The sequence below is a fragment of the Cebus imitator genome, unplaced genomic scaffold (assembly GCF_001604975.1).
Source record: "Cebus imitator isolate Cc_AM_T3 unplaced genomic scaffold, Cebus_imitator-1.0 Scaffold144, whole genome shotgun sequence".
NCBI classification, from domain to species: Eukaryota; Metazoa; Chordata; class Mammalia; order Primates; family Cebidae; genus Cebus; species Cebus imitator.
Genome location: NW_016107459.1, coordinates 1,193,974 through 1,214,038, shown reverse-complemented (window position 1 = coordinate 1,214,038; position 20,065 = coordinate 1,193,974). Strand labels below are relative to the sequence as shown.

The 20,065-nt window shown below is 35.3% G+C and overlaps 1 protein-coding gene and 1 long non-coding RNA gene across 5 annotated transcripts in view; one reads left to right on the top strand and one right to left on the bottom strand.

The window, feature by feature from the left end:
* Positions 1–20,065, bottom strand: part of SMARCAD1 (SWI/SNF-related, matrix-associated actin-dependent regulator of chromatin, subfamily a, containing DEAD/H box 1) — a 78,595-nt gene that overhangs the window by 29,105 nt on the left and 29,425 nt on the right. For 3 of the 4 annotated variants that reach the window (XM_017542402.2, XM_037743426.1, XM_017542404.2), the window contains exons 6-9: positions 17,328–17,428; positions 8,865–8,966; positions 7,779–7,860; positions 5,906–6,297 (exon numbers count right to left, since the gene is read on the bottom strand). In XM_017542402.2, the coding sequence (XP_017397891.1) occupies positions 5,906–6,297; positions 7,779–7,860; positions 8,865–8,966; positions 17,328–17,428 (677 nt within the window). Of the gene's footprint in view, positions 1–5,243; positions 5,686–5,905; positions 6,298–7,778; positions 7,861–8,864; positions 8,967–17,327; positions 17,429–20,065 lie in introns of those variants that run through there. The other variant, XM_017542407.2, reaches the window with a different exon arrangement.
* On the top strand, positions 1,152–19,934 carry LOC119473278. The gene is made up of 2 exons (XR_005202476.1): positions 1,152–2,274; positions 19,872–19,934. It is a non-coding gene; the product is annotated as an uncharacterized LOC119473278 (long non-coding RNA).

Below are 20,065 nucleotides of genomic sequence, written 5' to 3'. Positions count from 1 at the left end.
AAAAGAGTTAAGCCTGACTCCCAGAATTCTGGTTTCAATATAACTGATTAGTAATACCAGAGGCGTCTAAAATATGAGGGGCCCAGGTGGGTGGATCACTTGAGGTCAGGAGTTCAAGACCAGCCCCGCCAACATGGCAAAACCCCGTCTTTACTAAAAACACAAAAATTAGCTGGGTGTGGTGGTGGATACCTGTAATTCCAACTACTTGGGAGGCTGAGGCAGGAGAATTGCTTGAATCTGGCAGGTGGAGATGGCAGTGAGCTAAGATCATGTCACTGCACTCCAGCCTGGGTGACAGAGCGAGACTCTGTCTCAAAAAGGAAAAAAAAAACCTGAGAGGAAATTTAGGCAACTGGAAAAGACTTTAGAGTTGACATAATGACAAATATACGGAAAAATAAGCAAACAGAAAAACCGAGACAACTAGAAAAATGATGAGAAAAAAACAAAAAATAATCATGTCGTATACTACATGGTTCTTCTGTGAAAGGCATTTGCATAGTCATAACAATGCAGACACTAAAAATTATCTTCGAAATTACCATGTTATTAACATATATTAATAGAACTGGGGAACAGAAAATGGGCAAGTGAAGTGAGAGACTGCGAGAGCTAAATCCTATTGTCTATAACATTAAGTTGATAGATATGACCTACAAATGACAACAAAAAAAAGGGCATTATATTACCTCAAGATATGGAGGTGATAAGAACAATCAGACAAAAGCCATGAAATAAGTTATCTGCAGTGTGGGCAACAGGCTGGGGAAAAGGGTGTATATGGATTTTCTCGGGGGTGCGGGGACAAGCCTATAGAATTATTTGTGAATCTAAGTACATGTGTAAATAATAAAAGTAAAAACATTAACAAAAAGTAAAGAAACTCAATAGCTGGCAGAGTGCAGTGGCTCACGCCTGTAATCCCAGCACTTTGGGAGGCCAAGGCAGGAGTTTCAGGCCATCCCAGTCAACATGGTGAAACCCCATCTCTACTAAAAATACAAAAATTAGCTGGGTGTGGTGGTGCGCACCTGTAGTCCCAGCTACTCAGGAGGCTGAGGCAAGAAAACTGCTTGAACCTGGGAGGCGGAGGTTGCGGTGCGCCGAGATTGCGCCATCGCACTCCAGCCTGGGCAACAAGAGTGCAAAAAAAAAAAAAAAAAAGAAATAAAGAAAGAAACTCAGTAGTTAATATCTTCATTAATTTGGGGATGGGGAAAGAGAGGCTCTCATTTAAGGAAAGGTATAAGTATACTCTACTGCCACCAAGCTACAGTTTTATGAACACAAAAATCACTTCACAATCCTGTAAGTTACTTAACTTCCCCCCAAAAAGGATCTCAGAAATACAAAGTACCAGACAAATGCGGGATCTGTTAGTAAATCTAAGTTATTGAAAAGCACAAAAAAGATGATCCCGTTTACATGGTATGAAGTATACAAATGTATACATAAAGACATAATGCTCAAAACAACTGAAATGGTGGGTTTCTTTGGTAGAATTTAGGATAAACCTTACATTTCTGCAGATACTGCTTCAATCTTGGATAAAAGGAATCATTTTCAAAAAATGATAAATCTCTTTTTTCAGGAGGAAGAAAGTATAAAAGGCAACTGCTACCTGCTGAATAAATTACATGAAAAAAAAAAAAAAAAAAAAAAACCTCATCAATATGGCCCTGATCGTGATCTCTTCATTAAAAACTCAAGTTATCAAAGGACTTTTTTCTTTCAAAAACAGTCAACAACTGAAGTATGGCCCTGATCGTGATCTCTTCAATAAAAACTCAAGTTATCAAAGGACTTTTTTCTTTCAAAAACAGTCAACAACTGAAGTATCCCTCTCTTGCCACAGTGTGTCACTCTTACTGTACAAATATTTTTGAATTTCCATAGGACAGGGGAAACTGTTTAAAAGCCGATTTAATTTTCAAATTATTAATCCCCACTTGCCAAAAGGCAGCCCTGAGGACAGAGTCCTAGGCTTATTCATTATTATAAATACCTGGCAGCACCTACAAAGTACTCAAAATGCACTTGTAATTTTTTAAATACAAACTTATCAAACTTACAGAAATTAAAACAAATCTTGAATATAGTAATCTTATAAATAAATTCACTAATGCCACCTTATCCAGAAGGAAGAAATATGATTATGATGCTTTAAGTGGCCAATTTAGGCAGGCATTTTACAAAAATCACCAGTTAAAGCAAACGGCCAGGTGCAATGGCACAAGCCTGTGATCCCAGCACTTTGGGAGGCTGAGGCGGGTGGATCTGAGGTTAGCAGTTCCAGCTCAGCCCAACCAACATGTTGAAAGTCCGTCTCTACTAAAAATACAAATATTAGCAGGGTGTGGTGGCAGGAGCCTGTAATCCCAGCTACTATGGAGGCTGAGGCAGGAGAATCGCTTGAACCTGGGAGGCGGAGGTCGCAGTGAGCCAAGATTTCGCCATTGCACACCAGCCTAAGTGACAAATTCCATCTCAAAAAAAAATAAAATAAAATAAATAAAACAAAAAACAACCCAACAACAACAAAAAACAAACAAAAAAGAAAATCAGCAATCTAGCAGATGAGAGATGAGAGTAACACAATGAGGAGCATAGTGTTTGACCTGGACTAAACCTGAATGCTTAACAGCCAAGAAAAACCGAATCTACACTGATCTAAATGTTAACAAAGTCGATGCATATATGAAAGTTGTCAGGTTGAGTTACTGACGCATGTTGCATTGGTCAGCATAAAAACATTACTACTCTGATTAACATATAAAGATGCAACATAGTAAGATTTTTCACAGACATACTAATATTTACCCTACTGTGTGCAAGGCTAGACAAAAATCCAGTAAGTGGCTGGTGAAATGACGGCATCTAATGTGTGAAATTTGGCAATAAAATCTCTAATTTTACCACAATAACAGTACCAGTTTTTAAACTAATGGCATTTTTGGCTTGCTATATTTCTGAAGGCGACTTGATTTAATGATGAGGTTTTCTCACAGTGAGCACCTACATTACTATTATGCAGAAAAACTAGAAGTGGAAAAAATTATGAAGAAAAATTTAAAAACAATATTTAAATTTTGATTCAGAAAAAAAAATGATTATAAAGCTGCAAGCATAAATATCCTCTTAGGTAGTGTACTCTAAAAAAAAAATCAAATTTTCCTCCTGTAAGATGGGAGTGACTAAAATATCTCAAGAGTCTTTTAGTTTCAAAAAGCGTGATTATCTGACAAATAAGTAATAATATAGAATAGTAGTAACCTCTAGATTTAAAATTACTATAATTAGATTACCAAGTAGGTGACATAAGTATATTACATTTACTTATATATCATATCTATTACACTTATATTACCTTATATGTCTACAACCTTGAAAACAATCAATGATCAACAACTTTTCAAATGTTGTTTTAAAAGGCACAACTAACATAATTTTCACATTTAAATTACTTTTATAAGACCATGAAATACTAATGATTACATTTAATCATTTAATAATTACCAATGTTAAAGAAACCTCACTTTTAATAAAAATTACTATTTTATATATGTATTTTATTCATGGTCTCAAGTATGAATTTTTTGATGAAATATTTATGAATTTTACAGTTCATAAATAGAAGTTCCCCAATTCTTAAGACTAAGATTAAACAATAATTTCAAGAAAGAGCTATTCGTTAGCAGGCTGTTCTTAATATATTTAATACCTTGTAATTTTCATTAAAATATGACTGAGCAATAAAACTAAAACTTCAACTAATTCTCATAGAAATTTCTAAATATGGCAGCTATCAAAAGAAAACAATTTTTTTTTTTGCTTTTGTTTCCTTTTGAAGTTGTTTAGAGGTACATTATCAAACCTTACTGATTAACAGGGAAGAAGCAAATTATATAGCTTTTAACCAAAATATGCCTAATGTTGACTTTTGTTTTGATAATTTTATTAAGATATTAAAACTGCTTTAGGGTAGGGTTTTAGTTTAAAAAAAGAAGTACTCTCTAAGTAAGTCACATTTAAAATTCTAAAGGTTTTTAAAGTAGAATCTCAACATTCTAAGCAAATTAAAATTGAAAGTATATATATATTTACTTGCTAATTTACAATACAAATTTGAAAAAGCTCATTTACCTACTTTGCTAAGGACAGAAAAGCATTGTATTCACTGAACTCAAGTAGAAAGTTTACTTTTCAGATACCTTTAGACTGTTAACATAAAATATTTCATATTTGGATCGATGGTTAGAGCAAACAATATAGTCTTTATGTTCAACTTTTAGAAAGGGGCAAGATGTTAGGAGGTTTAAGTAAGTAATGCCTAATCTCCTAATTCATGTCAAGACTAATTTAAACTCTTCTGATTAATTAGTAGGGGAGATATGCTTTCTACATGTTAAGTTGCTGAATATTTTTTAAAAACATCTGGCACATATACCTCTGGTAAAATTGTATAATTTACTTTTACTATAAGATATTCGGGCAAGTAGTTACAGTGACTACACAAACTAGTGCAGATAATTGCATATCTTATTAAATTAGAATCCCAACAAGCCTGAGCAACCCAACTCTGCAATAACATAGGAGACCATTAAAGATTAAAAGAAAGAAAAATAGGAAGAAAAGAAGAACAAGAAAGCCCTTCAGCAAATACTTTAACAAATAAATCACTCAGGCAAAGCCAAACAAGTTTTGAAAGGGCCTGCTTTGACAGATGTTCTCTGGAAAAGCAAAGGCTTCAGGCATAACAAATGGTTTTATTATTATTTTTTAAAGCTATGGAACATTATTAATGTTGTTTCTGTATTTTTCAAGTATTATTTATAACCACTGTTCAGGGACTCTCCCCTACTGCCACTTCAAGACACTTATCAAGGTATTTAATGCTCATTTAGATTTGCTGCAAGTATAAAATTAATCACAAAAGCAATTTTGCTCCCTCACTTAGGGAATAAAACTTCCTAAAAAATTTTATAAAGCATCAAGGGTCACTGCATCTTTTAAAGCTGTTAAAAATCATCCATATTGCTTTTACAACAGGGCCTATATACAATTCCTGCTATAAATGCCCACATAAGAGTTGAAGCAAAATTTAAGAGTTCTTATATTTATCTGTATGAATAAGATTTGATGACGGTTGGTATTCATAAAATTCAAAATGCAGGTATTCTGGATAAAACCTGTTTACAGAAAATCAAATTCCAGAAAATGATCATGCAAAGTGTACTTACCAGTGCTTATGCCTTCCCTTCACCTAACGCTTGAATTCTAGGCTTCCAGAAATTTTTCTATCTTTCCAATTAAAAACGCTGCAGCCTGCTACACTCCATAAAATGGCCGCGTTGTTTAACCAAGAAAAACATGTTAGAGATTGAGCTGTCACTTTTAGAAGAAAAAAAGAAAATAAACAATTGCTTCTTTTGTGGTGAAGCATAAAACACTTAGGCTGGCATTTTGAATCATGGAGCTCCCCTGGCCGTTGCTATTGCTCTTCAAGTAATTGTAGTAAAATTTCTGCCACATTCTTGCTTTCTGCATGGTGTCTCAGCAGTAACAGATCTGAACAGGCTAGCAAACAACTCCTTCCCAAATGTAAGCTCTAATTTCTTCTTCTGCAGTGAAATGAACCAAGTTTCTATGCAAAAGAATGAGTGACAGTACTCCCAACCAATCAGCTTGGGTTTTTCAAGAAAATCACCCCTTAATTCATTCAAAATTAGGTCATATGACACTATTTGAAATACTATTGGCTTACAATGAAAGAAATGTTCGACTTTACACAGGATAAGGCCACCCATCTATGCTTCCCTGGGCTAAAGACAACTTGACTATAACCGGTACTGTGAATTAAATACACACACACATACAGGGGGAAAAAAGAATAAAGCCTTACCAGAGCTTCCCAACTATTAAAGGGCCGGAGTTCTGTTATCTTCTGAGCCTTTTTCTGAGAACACTGAGGAATCAAAGTAAGTTCACCAATCGAAGCATCTTGAAGAAAGTGAAGAATTTTACCTTTATATCCATCCTCCATCACTTCTTCACCACTACTATAGTCCTCATCTAGTGAACTACCGACATCAGAACCTGAATCATATTCAGAGTCTTCAACAACTCTCTTTGGATTAAATACATTTTTTTTACGTTTCTTGTTAAAGCCATTTTGCGCTTTCATTGAAAATTTCTGTTTTAGTTTTGTTTTAGTTGGATTTTTAGGATAATTTTGACTCCTTGAAGAAACTTCTTTTCCATTTGGAACCTCACTTTGTGATGCATATTGCATATCTGTATGCAAAAGACAAAAACAGAAACTAAATTACAAATACATAAATTAAATATAAAGGTAGATTTTAAATAAAAACTTAAAATATTCACCTATTCCTTTTGAATACGAAGAATTCAACCACAATTTATTAAATACTGATACACTTTAAATAGAAATACTGAAGTAGAATTTGAGGTTAAAAATAAGTTTCAAAAGCAGGTGGTAACTTGATTTTAAAATGAATTAAATGTAAATTTCTATTTTCCGACAAAGGTCCTGAGAACATAAATGGCAACTGCATATCCCTATGATGTCCCAGATATTCCGAGCAGCCCCACTCACTATGCCAATGCTGAAGAAAATAGCAAAAATGATGCTTACCCCACTATAAAGCTTACAAATGAAAAGTGTGTATGTTTCAACTATCCATAATTTTTCAATACTATCTTCAGTATTCTAAGTTTCATCGTTGCTTAAAAAATTATTCAAATACAGTATTATCAAAAAGCCACATTCCTTATCACTGACTAATCTATCCGTTTACAGAATTCTAAGATGCCTGTGAATGAAGGTACACCATTATTTTATGTACCAGTGAGAAAACATGCACCAATTAATCTATAACACAATACTTTATTCAGAATGTTTTACTTACTCAGAAAGCTATTAGACTTACACAGATTCATACCTTTATTTTTGTGCATTTATAAAAAAAATAAGTAAAATACATTGGCTAAAGTATTCCTCAAATTTTTTCACATTCGTAACATGGCTTTTCTCATCCATTTTTCAAACTCAGATTTGGTAGCTTTCTTTTTGCCACGGAATATAATTTTCTGTGCCATCAAGAGTATTGGTAGTATAGCCTTTCTTTTAAAACAATTTATTTAAAAAAATCAAATCCAAAACACCTAAAGCTACCATGCTGGGCTTTGAAAGCTGGCTTTGCAATTATGAAGAGCTAGTCTACTTGATTCTTCCTTAGGTATGTTACTAAACATGTATGACTCAACTCTTCCTTACCACCTCTCCTCTATCATTTGGATCCTAGAATTAAGAGTGTTCCAAAATGGGTTCATGCCTATGATACCCTTAAGTTTCTGATGCTAGTGCTTTTAAAATCTGTGCAAGTATAGGCTAAGACACCTACATTATAGTAATGACGTGATATCACCAATCACAAGATCCATCCTGACAGTTGTTAAAAAGCTTCTTTTACACTTAATAAAACATGGCAGTTTAAAAGTAGCCTTAACTATCAAAAAAGGCTGAACAAATAGAAAAAGATACTTACTGTTTTGTTTTACACTATGATAAAGAACAGGCAGGTCAAAAGATTTAGAAATTGGCTGTTAGAATGTTTTTACATCATTACTTCTAGTATCTTTTGCAATCCCATCCTCTGATTAACAGCTAATAGGCATTCTTACACCATTTTCTTATATACTAAAATGCAGCATATAATGAGAATTATGTAGTTTCTGCGGCACAGAATAATTACCTTGGTCTTCTGCAAACACTTTTAGAGATTCTAAAGCTTCTGTGTACATCCATTCATGCTCCTTGAGTACTTCTCTTAGTTCCTAGAAATAAGTCATTTATCTTTTTGTTAAAAATCTCAAATTAGCAACTTGCAGAAAAGGTCTATGCTCTTTTAAAAGTAAGTTAATCACCTGAAAACAGAGAATTCATATCTGATTATTTTGCACTTGTTTTTATGCTGCTTTACATATGCTTTCTGTGTAATTTCACCTCCACAAATACACAATAGTCTTTAAAGGAAAGAAAACTTGACCTTTTTTTTTTTTTTGCATTTCTAACTCTCACTATGAAGTACTGTAAACATTAGAAGATCAAGAAATGCTTGCTCAATTAAAAATGAAATTTCAATATGCAGCTGGCTTAAGTTTTAACATAGGTAAAGAACTAGTATGGCAACAAGATTGGGCATTTAGCTCATCAGAATTTAGTAGATGTACTATCTGAGCATATATTCTCAACTAAATCATGGCAAGTATAAATATACTCTAAATGTTAAACAATTATGTGCTGCTTCTATATATAATCATAGGATTAAACAGAGGCTCTTTTAGCAACAACATGCGTGGCATGAGTCTTTAAAGACTCTGAAAATATTCTTACTATTTAGGAAGTAGAAGCAAGCTTATGAACTAGTAAGACACTGACATTCTTATAAGAACTTTTAAAATTCTTATAAGAAATTTCAAGGATGAGAGCATGAAAAAAACTAAGCGGTTACTTGATGGGGGCAGGGTTACAGATGACTTTCTAGATGACTTACATTTTATAAATGAGTTCACAATTTTTATTATGGTTTTTTAAAAAATGACTTAGGGATACAGCATAGACACTGTAATGAGTAAACAAGGTAAATAAACAACATAATTAAACAGTATGAAAATACTTTATAACATTGATAAAAGGAGAACATTTAATTACAAAAATGCAAAACTCACTCTAAGCTTTTGTATGGTTGAATTCTAACACTACTTTGTGATAAAAATACTTATTACACACACTGATTAAATTTTACACACTGATTAAATTTTCATACATGACTACTCACCTGTTTGTCAAAATTGGGAAATTCCTTTTGCAATTTCAATACAATACTTTCCTGTTTTTCCCAATTACTGCTAGATTCTGCAGACTCATTTGATTCCTCTCCCTAATGGGGAGAAAAAAAGAACCCATTTAAGAGATATCAATAACAATGGTCTTAAGGCAATTATATTTGTATTTTTGACTTGGTCTGAAAATTATCACAATCAGAAGAATCCAAAATGTTTCTTTTTGTTTCTATGAACATTGGCACATTTATGTCTTCAAGGATAAAAAATATTGCTGACTTAAGATCACTGAAAGACCCTGATTGCATATCCAAAAACTCAAATTTTATTCTCAGTGCTTAAAATGAGATAAATCTGTTAAACAACTAGAATGATCCTCAAATTAACTCAATATAATCAAGTATACTGATGTCTTCTCTAAGACAATGGTAAATTTTAAAAGGATACAAATCTCATCTATGTTCACTATTATACCCACCTATAAATCTCAAATACTGAAAAGAGTTTACTTTTACTTCACTTTTGATTCAGAGAACGGCTTAAATATTAATTGCTCAATCACAACATAAAACTGAAACAATGATAAAAGGAATTTAAGTGGAACTAAATAATAAACGAACCAAATAGATTAATATGAGAATTGTGGGTATACATAGTCTCACTTTTCCTTCCTCTCTGTCACTTAACTTCACTTGAACAAACTGCTTAAAGTCCATATTTAAGCAAAAAGAAAAGACTCCTTGTGTTAATGCAGAGGAAAAATTCTAGTCAATCAAAAAGCATTTATCTACTCTGCTTAGAACTGTACATGCTATACAAAAAAGATGGAGAAAAATACAGTCTTCTAGTTCTTCAACCTCCTTTATTATCCAACAACTAAATTGCTATTTTGTCTTTCAATACCTTAGATAGAAACAACTAAGTTCTGATACCTCCTCTGCACAATGGAGTAAAATAAAGTTTCATAAAACAGAGACCAATAAAACACTATGGATATCTGGATTAAAGAAGAAAACTGCATAATAGTAAGTTAGTGTTTCATAATAATAAGTTAGTAAGTGGTCCACTTGGGCTAAAGTGCAGAGAATGTGGATAGGCTGCAAGGATGAAGAATTAAACCAGAGCTAACACGGCATAAAACCTAAGGTTAGTCTTTTCTCAGAAGCAACAGGATTTTGAGCAGGGAAATAATAAAATACATTGGTGAAATACAATTGGAGAAAACATTTCAAAATCCTCAGAAATTCATGCTGTCATCTTTACAGCCCAGGCATGCTGAAATTCCAAGAACAGTATTTTATTTTATTTTTTAGAACAGTATTTTAAAGTTCACACATGGCCAACAATCAGCTGAGGAGGGAACGGATCCAAGTGTCTAACTCTAAACCACTGCTTTTTCACTACTGTTTCATAAACTTCAGCTGTTCATTTTTTAATATATCAAATGTGCACCAATGGACAAACAGATAAATAAACTGTGGTAAACACATACAATGGAATACTAAGTCATAAAAAAGAATGAAATACTGATACATACTACAACATGAATGAACCATTGTAGTATATTTGAAAGCATTATGCTAAGTAAGAGGCAAATAAAAAAGAACAAAATCATGTCCTTCACAGCAATACAGATGTAGTTGGAAACTATTACCCTAAGCAAGCTAATGTGAAGTCAGAAAATCAAATACCACATTTCTCATGTATAAATTGAAGCTAAACATCAGGTTCACATGTTCATAAAAATGAGAACAGACACTGGGGAACACAAGAGGGTGGAGGGAGGATGTTAGGGAAGGGTTGAGGAAAACTACCTATTGAGTACTATGCTTACTATCTGGGTGACAGATTCATCCATACTTCAAACTTCAGCATCACGCAATATACCCTTGTAAAAAAATTACACACAAACCCCGATTCTAACATAAAAGTTGAAAAAAGAAAAAAGCAAACACATTCTTCTGAAATTAAAAAGAGGCTAGACATAAAAGGTTACATATTATATAATTCCACTTACACAAAATATCCAGAATAGGTAAATTCAGAGACAGAAGGCAGACTGATTATTGTCAGGAGTTAGGGGGAGGAGGGAATTGGGAGAAACTGCTTGATGGGTATAGCCTGCTATTATCAGGTGATGACAGTGTTTGGAACTAGACAGGAATGACGGTATACCACATTGTGAACGTACTAAATGGCATTAAATAGTTCACTCTAAAATGATTAATTTTATGCTAGGTGAATTTCACCTTAATAAAAAAATAGATAAAATATTTGGAAAACAGTAAATAGCTCTTGGGAATCAAATATATGATAGCACAATATTTAGTAGATGGGGTGCCTATCACGTGCTGTTTGCTCTTGGGTCCCACACTTCTCCTAGCTCTGCTAATCCCTGATTGACTGAATATACTCATGTGGTCCAGGAGGCTATATGGACACTTTACAAAAGCTAGTTGACAAAGCTTGGGCCCACACCTGTCTCAGCATGCCCAAGGGTTATGATTCAACCCAGTGCTTATTTTTCCATCTCCAGAATCATGGTTGGAACAGACATATTTGGCACTGGCAGAAATCCCATATTCTATTAGTTCCCTGACCCATGATGCATGGGCTACTATTATAGGAAACACCAAATCCAAGTCCCTAGAATTGTCCCTCTCTATCAAAACAACACTAATAAGCAATTACTACAGTCCTAAAGGAACTGCAGATATGATACCACCATCCCATCCCAATGTAAGATGCCTCCTTTGCCTATACAAAAGGTAGATGAGTCTTGCAGAATTATTTAAGAGTATCATAAACAATCAAACTCCAACTACAGCTGTTTGACAGGATGTGGTATTTTTGCTGGAGCAAATCAATATGGCTATGCAATTATCAATCAAGCACTTGCTTTTCCCCCTTTCCCAATTAGGTCAAACAGAAGCAATCCATTTTTATTTTGGCAGGTTTAATGATACACCCTCAGTCTTCAGAGTTACAGTAACACTCCTGGTTCTCTCTCATAATACAATACTCACAGACTTAGGTGGTTTTGCATTGTCCAGAGAGTATCACTTGATCCACTATACTGAAGATGTCACATTGACTGGACTTGATAAACAGGTAGTGGGTATCTTTAATAGTACTGGTCAGATATGTACATGCTACATAGCAGGATGAGGGAATAACCATCCTCACTCTGAGGACCATCACTTTTATGGGAGTGTAGTCTGGAGCATGTTGGAAACTCCACTCTTAAGAAAAGAAAGGGTGCACCTATCTGCGTCTTCAGACTGTTTGGATATAGGGAGCTCTTCGCACACTGGAGGCAAGATACATTTTATTAGGGTGTGTACTGCTTTGATTCATTTTATGAAATACCTTTTAAGATTGTCAGTTATGGCCAGGCGTGGTGGCTCACGCCTGTAAACCCAACGCTTTGGGAGGCCGAGGTGGGCAGATCACGAGGTCAGGAGTTTGAGACCAGCCTGGCTAACACACTGAAACCCCATCTCTACTAAAAATACAAAAAACTAGCTGGGTGTGGTGGCAGGCTACTGTGAACCCGGGAGGCAGAGGTTGCAGAGAGCCGAGATCATGCCATTGCACTCCAGGCTGGGCAACCAACATCTCAAAAAAAAAAGATTGTTGGTTATGAACAGGGCCCAGGTTAAGAGAGGGCTTTGTAACAGGTCCAGAGTGCAATACAAGGTACTCTGTCACTTGGGTTTCATGACCAGCAGATGCAATGATTCTCAAAGAATCTGTCACAGGTAAGGATGATATCATATGAAGTCTCTGGCAAGGCCCAGTGGGAAAATCATTGCAGAGAGCTTTAAAGAAAGGTCATCATGTCCTCTTCTATTGACCAGAATCAGTTCTGCTGTGACATATGCATTTCCAAAAATTATTGCACTACGCAAAATTGTTAAAGTAAAAATCATAGCCTTTAGGGAAAAAACTGCATTAGAGATAAAATGTCAAAAAACATCAGTAACACATAAAAAGAGAAAGCAATCTAATAAAAATGATACCATTATTTTATACACACTAGATAGTTAATATATAAATACTACAATAAATATGAGCTGAAGTTTGCTTGTGGACATTGGAAGGGTTACAGCTTATGAGTTATTGTCAAGTGGTAGAAAACAGGTTATCTGAAAATGGAAATTTGTAATGCCAGATACAGAAGGTTGTAGCTCACCGTCCTTGTTATGTCTACTGTAGTGACTTAAAACATAAAGAATAAAATTTCTGTTGCATTGCCAGCCTCCTCCTTTTACACTAAAGCTGCCTGTACAGTTCCAAATTCATCTAGATGCCATACAAGACTATTCTACTATCTTCAGCAGTAAGCCTTTATCTTCAAGGCAGTCCAACTATTTTCACAGCATTTAAAACATCTGTATTGTATTCCACTGTCATGGCATACATAGACTTCTGACTTTCATCGTCACTGTCATCATCATCTTCTGCATCCATACAGCCATCAGCAGCAAGGTGCTAAATGTTTTCTGCAGTTAGATCAACAGGATAAGACCCTAGAAGCTTTTCAGTATCCTTATTTTTGAGTGCTTCAGATCCAAACTGTTTTCACAGATCAACATAGCTTGTTTTAAACTTTTAAAATTTTTCTGAAGGATCAAATTCTTCAAAATAGAGAATCAAGTCAAAGACAATTTTCTGCCACACGTAACACAAACGCTCTTGTTATATTACTCCAGGCTTCAACAATGACACTGCCATGTTAAACCTCTTCCAACATTCCACAACCACTTCTGGATCCCTGCCTTAGATAACAGCATTAACATCTTAAATGTTCACTTTGGTAAGCTATAAACCTTGCTATCACACCTTTAAAAAGAGGCTATTATCAGAGAGGTGGTTTCTGGAGGCAAATAGAAGAATGTGACATAGATTGAATTCTGCTTTTATAGAGTGAGAACTTGATACACTGTAAGAATTTTTAAATTTTTTTTTTTTAAATGTTTTGGGGCATTCATCCCTTTAACAGGGAAGGACTAAGTAAAAATATAAATGCAAATGTGGGCAGTCATCCATACATTTTTACTATACCTGACATGAACCTCAAAGGCTGACTTTAACAATTTCTTTTAAAAGGTTCACAGTTTGGTGAGTGATATTGGCTTCATTTTCACATCTCCATTTGGCACTGATGCCAAATATCACAGTTATGTTACCTTTAGGAGTCTTGAATCCTAGTACAATTTTCTGCCTTTCATATTTGGGTTATTTAAGGCATGCATTCATAACAGATATTTGTTTAATCAAAACCAAGAATTGAATACATGCACAGCTCCTTTCTTCAATTTACTTCTGCATCACTGCTGAAAAATTCTTTTGCAGCTTTCATATCTACACTAATGGTTATGTCTGACAGCCAAAAGCTTGGGAACTGTAGCATTGTTTGAAACCATTAAAGTAACCACTATCAGCACTAAAAGGAGCCACTCATGCAAGGTACAGTGACTTTCATTCTAGGTCTGTGTATACAATGACAAAGATCTATATAAGAAAGACTGTTCCTTAGTTTTTCAACCTTTGGTCTTGAATCCAAGTATGTGACAATCTGTCCTTTTCTTCTATTTCTTTATGCCTTGTTCTTATTGACTTTCCAGCACTTGAACCTGGTCCAGCCATACATACACTTTTATTTTTGCAGCATTATCTTTGATGGTCCACATTATGGTGGACCATAATGTGGACCATCAAAGATATCTGTTGCTTGAGATACTGTACATTCTCATTTCTTTCCAAATGTTTTCTTGTTTCAAGCTTCTCCTTAATACTCAAAACATTCCCTCTGCATGCACTGTGCAGCATTTTTGAACCAGAATGCTTAGATAGGTTTGGATGTTGAATGAGTGGTTTTTTCAAATAGAAAAGATCACAAATGTCAAAGAATAGCACATCATCACCTAATAGGATAATATACATGGCAAAAAGAGGCAGCCGGTAGATACTGGAAGTGTGTGTGTGTTTTATGTATTCCTACATGGCTTGGTTCAGTTGGAAACAACTTTCTATGATCACCTAGTATTTCTCATGGACAAAACTGCACAAAAATACATGCAAATTTTGGATTATGCTCAAATCGTTCTCTAATGTATTGACATTGGAACAGATTCACATTTTAAAAACGGAACTGGTTTATTTTTGTAAAACAGTTATTGACTTGAAAATAAATCCTGATAAAAGCAGAATGGTTTTGACCTGATAGCCTGGGCACAGTGGCTCACACTTGTAATCCAAGCACTTTTGGAAGCTGAGGGTGGATCACTTGGGGTCAGGAGTTTTGAGACCAGCCTGGCTAACATGGCGAAACTCTGTTTCTACTAAAAACACAAAAATTAGCTGGGTGTGGTGGTACACACCTGTAATCCTAGCTACTTGGGAGGTTGAGGCAGGAGAATTGCTTGAACCTGGGAGGCAAAGATTGCAGTGAGCCTAGATAATGCCTGGGAAACAGGGTGAGACTGTCTCAAAAACAACAACAAAATTCTGTCTGACCTGACAAAGAGGAAAGAAATCCTTAAACTTCGTTTGAGACAGGTCTCACTGTGTCACCCAGGCAGAAGTGCAGTGGCATAATTATGACTCATTGCAGCCTTGATCTTCTGGCCTCAAGTAATCCTCCCTCCTCAACCTCCCAAGTAGTTGAGATTACAGATGCATGTAAGCATGACCAGCTAATTTGAAAAAAAAATTTTTTTTTTTTTTTTTTTTTTTGCAGAGACGGGAGTCCTACTATGTTGCTTAGGCTGGTCTTGAACTCCTGGGCTCAAGCAATCCTCCTGCCTCAATCTCCCAAGGTGCTGGGATTATAGGTGTAAGTTACTGCACCCAGCCCGAACTGGCTTGACTTTACAAAGGATTTGCATAATTGTTAGAACCAGTCAAGTGAACAACTGTTATAATATAAACCCATCTCAGACAGCAGCCCTGTGTATAACTTTGGGCAGTAGATCTTGTTGCCCATTTTGTGTACAAAGAGATGGCCAGAGGTAGAGATTAGCAATATATCATGGACAGAGACTAAGGAGAAGAACAAGACTGAAAGACTAGTGACTAGGAGGTCTGGAGAAGAGGTACGTTGTTGAACACCTCAGAATAGAAGTTATTCTGATGGCCAGACGTGGTGGCTCACGCAATCTCAGCACTTTGGGATGCTGAGGTGGGTGGTTCACTTGGGGTCAGGAGTTCAAGACCAGCCTGGCCAACATGCCTGTCTCTACACAAAAAAAAAAAAAAAAAAAAAAAAAAAAAAAAAAAAAAAAAAAAAAAAAAAAAAAGCTGGGTGTGGTGCTGCACACGTGTAATCCCAGCTACTTCAGAGGCTGAGGCACGAGAATTGCTTGAACCTGGGAGATGGAGGCTGCAGTGAGCCAAGATCACACCACTGTACTCCAGCCTGGCCCAAGAGTAAGACTCTGTCTCAAAACAAAAAGTTATCCTGAGAATAGAATACAAGGATAATGGTGTTCATGTGAATGTTCAGCCAAGGGTGCACACATTGCAGAGACGATTTTTAAACATCAGGTGTACAAGATAATCCATTTTGTGAACACCAGTTAAGTCCATAGCCACTTGAATCCTTGCTCAATAGGCCCATTTACAAATGGCCCTGGCAACTAGGTTTGAGTCTGTGCTTGCAGATCAACAAGATAAGACCTTCTACACCAAGATTAATCTGGCTATTGGTATAGTCAGTGCTCAACCTGGAAGGAACAGAGGGCAACGATGAGTCCCCATTATAGCACCATTCCTTGGGAGATTAAGTCAACTGTCTCGTGGCAAGATGATTACACTGTCATGATTCATCATGAAAGATATAGTAGTAGATAATCTACTCTAACTATCCAACTGCTTCTGGAAACACCACTGTTGTAAGTTAATCATGTCCCCTCCAAATTCAAATATTGAAGTCCTAATGGCCAGTACCTCAGAATGTGACCTTACTGGAGACAGGGTTATTAGTGTGATACTCAAGTTAAAATGAGGTCATTAGAGTGGGACCTAATCTGACTGTTGTCCTTATAAAAAAAGGGAAATTTGAAGATGAACACGCACACAGTTCAGAGAACACAATTTAACGAAGAGGGCAGAGATAAGCAATTAATACTGGATAAATTTAAAAGAAAGCAAAGACAGTCAAAAAATATACGCAAGCATAAATTTTCTGGCTTTCTGGTGAAAGAAAAGAACGATTCATTTAGACAAATTTTCAGGTCTGATATCCACAGACACAAAATAGTCTGTGTTTATGCAGGCTTCATACTAGATAAATTAAAAAGCAAAACAGTCACAAATTAGATGTAGACATAAATTCCCATAGTTGTGAAAGAAAGGAATTCATTTAGGCGGATTTTCAGGTCTAATATCCACAAACTCAACATATTCCATCCTTAAGCAGCCAATTGTGATACTGTAATTAAATATAAACTTACATGATCCAGTCTTGTCTTTTTTATAGATTGATCATCATTAAATTCATCTTCCTCATATGGCTCTGAAGAAGAAGATAATTTTCTTTTCCTGGGCCCACCACCTTTTAAAGCAGAGCAGCATATTCAAACTTTGCACAGCAATAGCAAAAAAAATCAATTTAATGTAAAACAAAGGCAAAAATGTATTATAATGAATACTAAACAGTTCTCTTGATAACACGCCCAGTGTTTGCTGTTCAACATGACTGAACTGAAAAAAAGGAAATATTCTTTGCAGTTGTTCAGAAGTAGAAATCATTATAATACTATATTCATAAACCATTATGTTATTTAATCTAAAAATATACATCTCTAAATTCCTGAGTAATTCTACAGAGTAACATTATGAGGGAGGGGTTCTTCCCAGTGGCTGAGTGTTGAGCAATGAAATAAAGTTGACCCCCACCAAGTGTAAATTATCTGAATATCATCACAGACATCAATAATTTCTGTGTCTAGTATGTATGAGGCTTTGCACAAGGTCTTTTATAAACTATTGTTTCATTTACTTTCTGCAAAGAAACCTACAGAGTAGGTAACATTTGTATTTTACAAATGAGGAGGATGGAGATACAGAGGGCTTAAGCAACAAATGCTCTTAATGTAAAAGCAAGAGAATATAACACAGAGTACAGCAGTAACATGAAACCTGCATATTGTGATGGGAAGAAAACAAACTTGAGCTACATATGCTACTATACATCTTGTATACATTTCTTAAATACTTTTGCTTTCAGAAACAAATTTGTCAGACACATTGCTGTGCTACTATGAAAGCACCTGCTAAGATTACAAAGGTTTAAGATTTCAGCATTAATTATATCAGAGCCCTAACTATGCAACTGAAATAAATACAAGTCAGCTTAAAAATTTCATTAACATGGCTATTACAAAATAAAATGGAATGCTATTAACATTTCAAAGCACAGTATTCATGTCAGTACAAATACTAACCAAAATATTCTAAATGTAATATTTTAAGTCTGAAAAAAAAAAGCTTCAAACCAGATAATTCTGTCACATCATCTAGACATACTGAATTCTTTCCTAAAAAGAACAGAAAAGAAGCCAGGTGCAGAGCTCATTCCTGTAATCCCAGCACCAGCACGTTGGGAGGCTGAGGTGGGCAGATTGCTGGGGCTCAGGAGTTCGAGACCAGTCTTGGCAATATGGCAAAACCCCATCTGTACGAAAACTACAACAATTAGCTGGGCATGGTGGTACAGGGTCTTGCTCTGTCACCCAGGCTGGAGTGCAGTGGCACAATCCTAGCTCAGAAGCTGCTAGGGAAGCACTAATGAGGAAGACATAGCTAACATTCTCCTCTAACATTTTTCTTATCATCAGATGATCCTTAAACAAATAGCTGCTAACATTTAGTATGTACTCACTATGTACCAGGCACCATAATAAAAAATATACATTAACTTTATCAGTTCTTCACAACAACCTTTGAGTTTGGCACTACTATACTATTTTACTGCTAAGGAAAAAAGAAGAGCCAGGCAACACTGCTAAAGGTCACATAGCTATTAATAATAAGCAGAAGACAAAAAAGAATCTTGATATTCTGTGTAGGTAGTACCCACAAAATGCTGTCTCCTTGCTCAAACTGGAGGAAATTCAAGATTTAAAGTATTTCATATGGATAAAATAAAATCTTATGTAGAATCTACTCCAATATAATTATATTGGAGTAGATTCTACATAAGAATCTACTATAGTAGTGGAAGAAAAATGAAGTGGATAATTGTTGAAGAAGAATGATGGATGGCTCCACGGGAACACGGTTTCTATTTTTGTAAATATTTTAAAACTCAAAAAAAAGTAGAAAAAAATCCACTTACAAAAATGACCATTCACAAACATACTGTTGACAAAAGTATAAAGGTAGGTAGAACCCACAAAATACTGTCCGCTTGCTCAAACTGGAGGAAACCAGAGATTTAAATATTTCATATGAACAAAATAAAACCTTATGTAGAAACTACTCCAATACAATCCCCTTAGTTTAAGAAAAAGGAGGTGGATAATTGTTGAAGAAGAATGATGGATCCATGGGAACACATATTGTTTTCTATTTTGTACATACTTTAAACCTCAAAAAAATTAAAAGTAGAAAGAATACACTTAGAAAAATGAGCATTCACAAAAATACTGTTGATAAAAGTATAAACTGGCATAATCTTTAACAAAAGGAGATGGAAGTAGATAATAAAATTGAAAATGTGCATACACATTGCTTTAGCATCCTAGTTTGAGATGTAACCTACATAAGTAACATAAATCTTTACTGTATGTATAAAGTGATTTACTTTAGTACTATAATAGTGAAATAATGAAAACATAAGTGCTAATTAATAGGGAAACAGTTAATAAACTAATCCTGTGGGTAGTCACAGAGGAATATGAAGCTATCCAAGACAAATTATTAAATGATTTTTTAAAAGATGCAAATGAGGCCAGGCATGGTGGCTCACACCTGTAATCCCAGCACTGATGCAGGTGGATCATCTGAGGTCATGAGTTTGAGATCAGCCTGACCAACATGGAGAAACTCCATCTCTACTAAAAATACAAAATGAGCCAGGTGTGGTAGTGCATGCCTGTAATCCCAGCTACGTGGGACGCTGAGGCAGGAGAATCACTTGAACCTAGGAGACAGAGGTTGCAGTGAGCCGACGTCGTACCGTTGCACT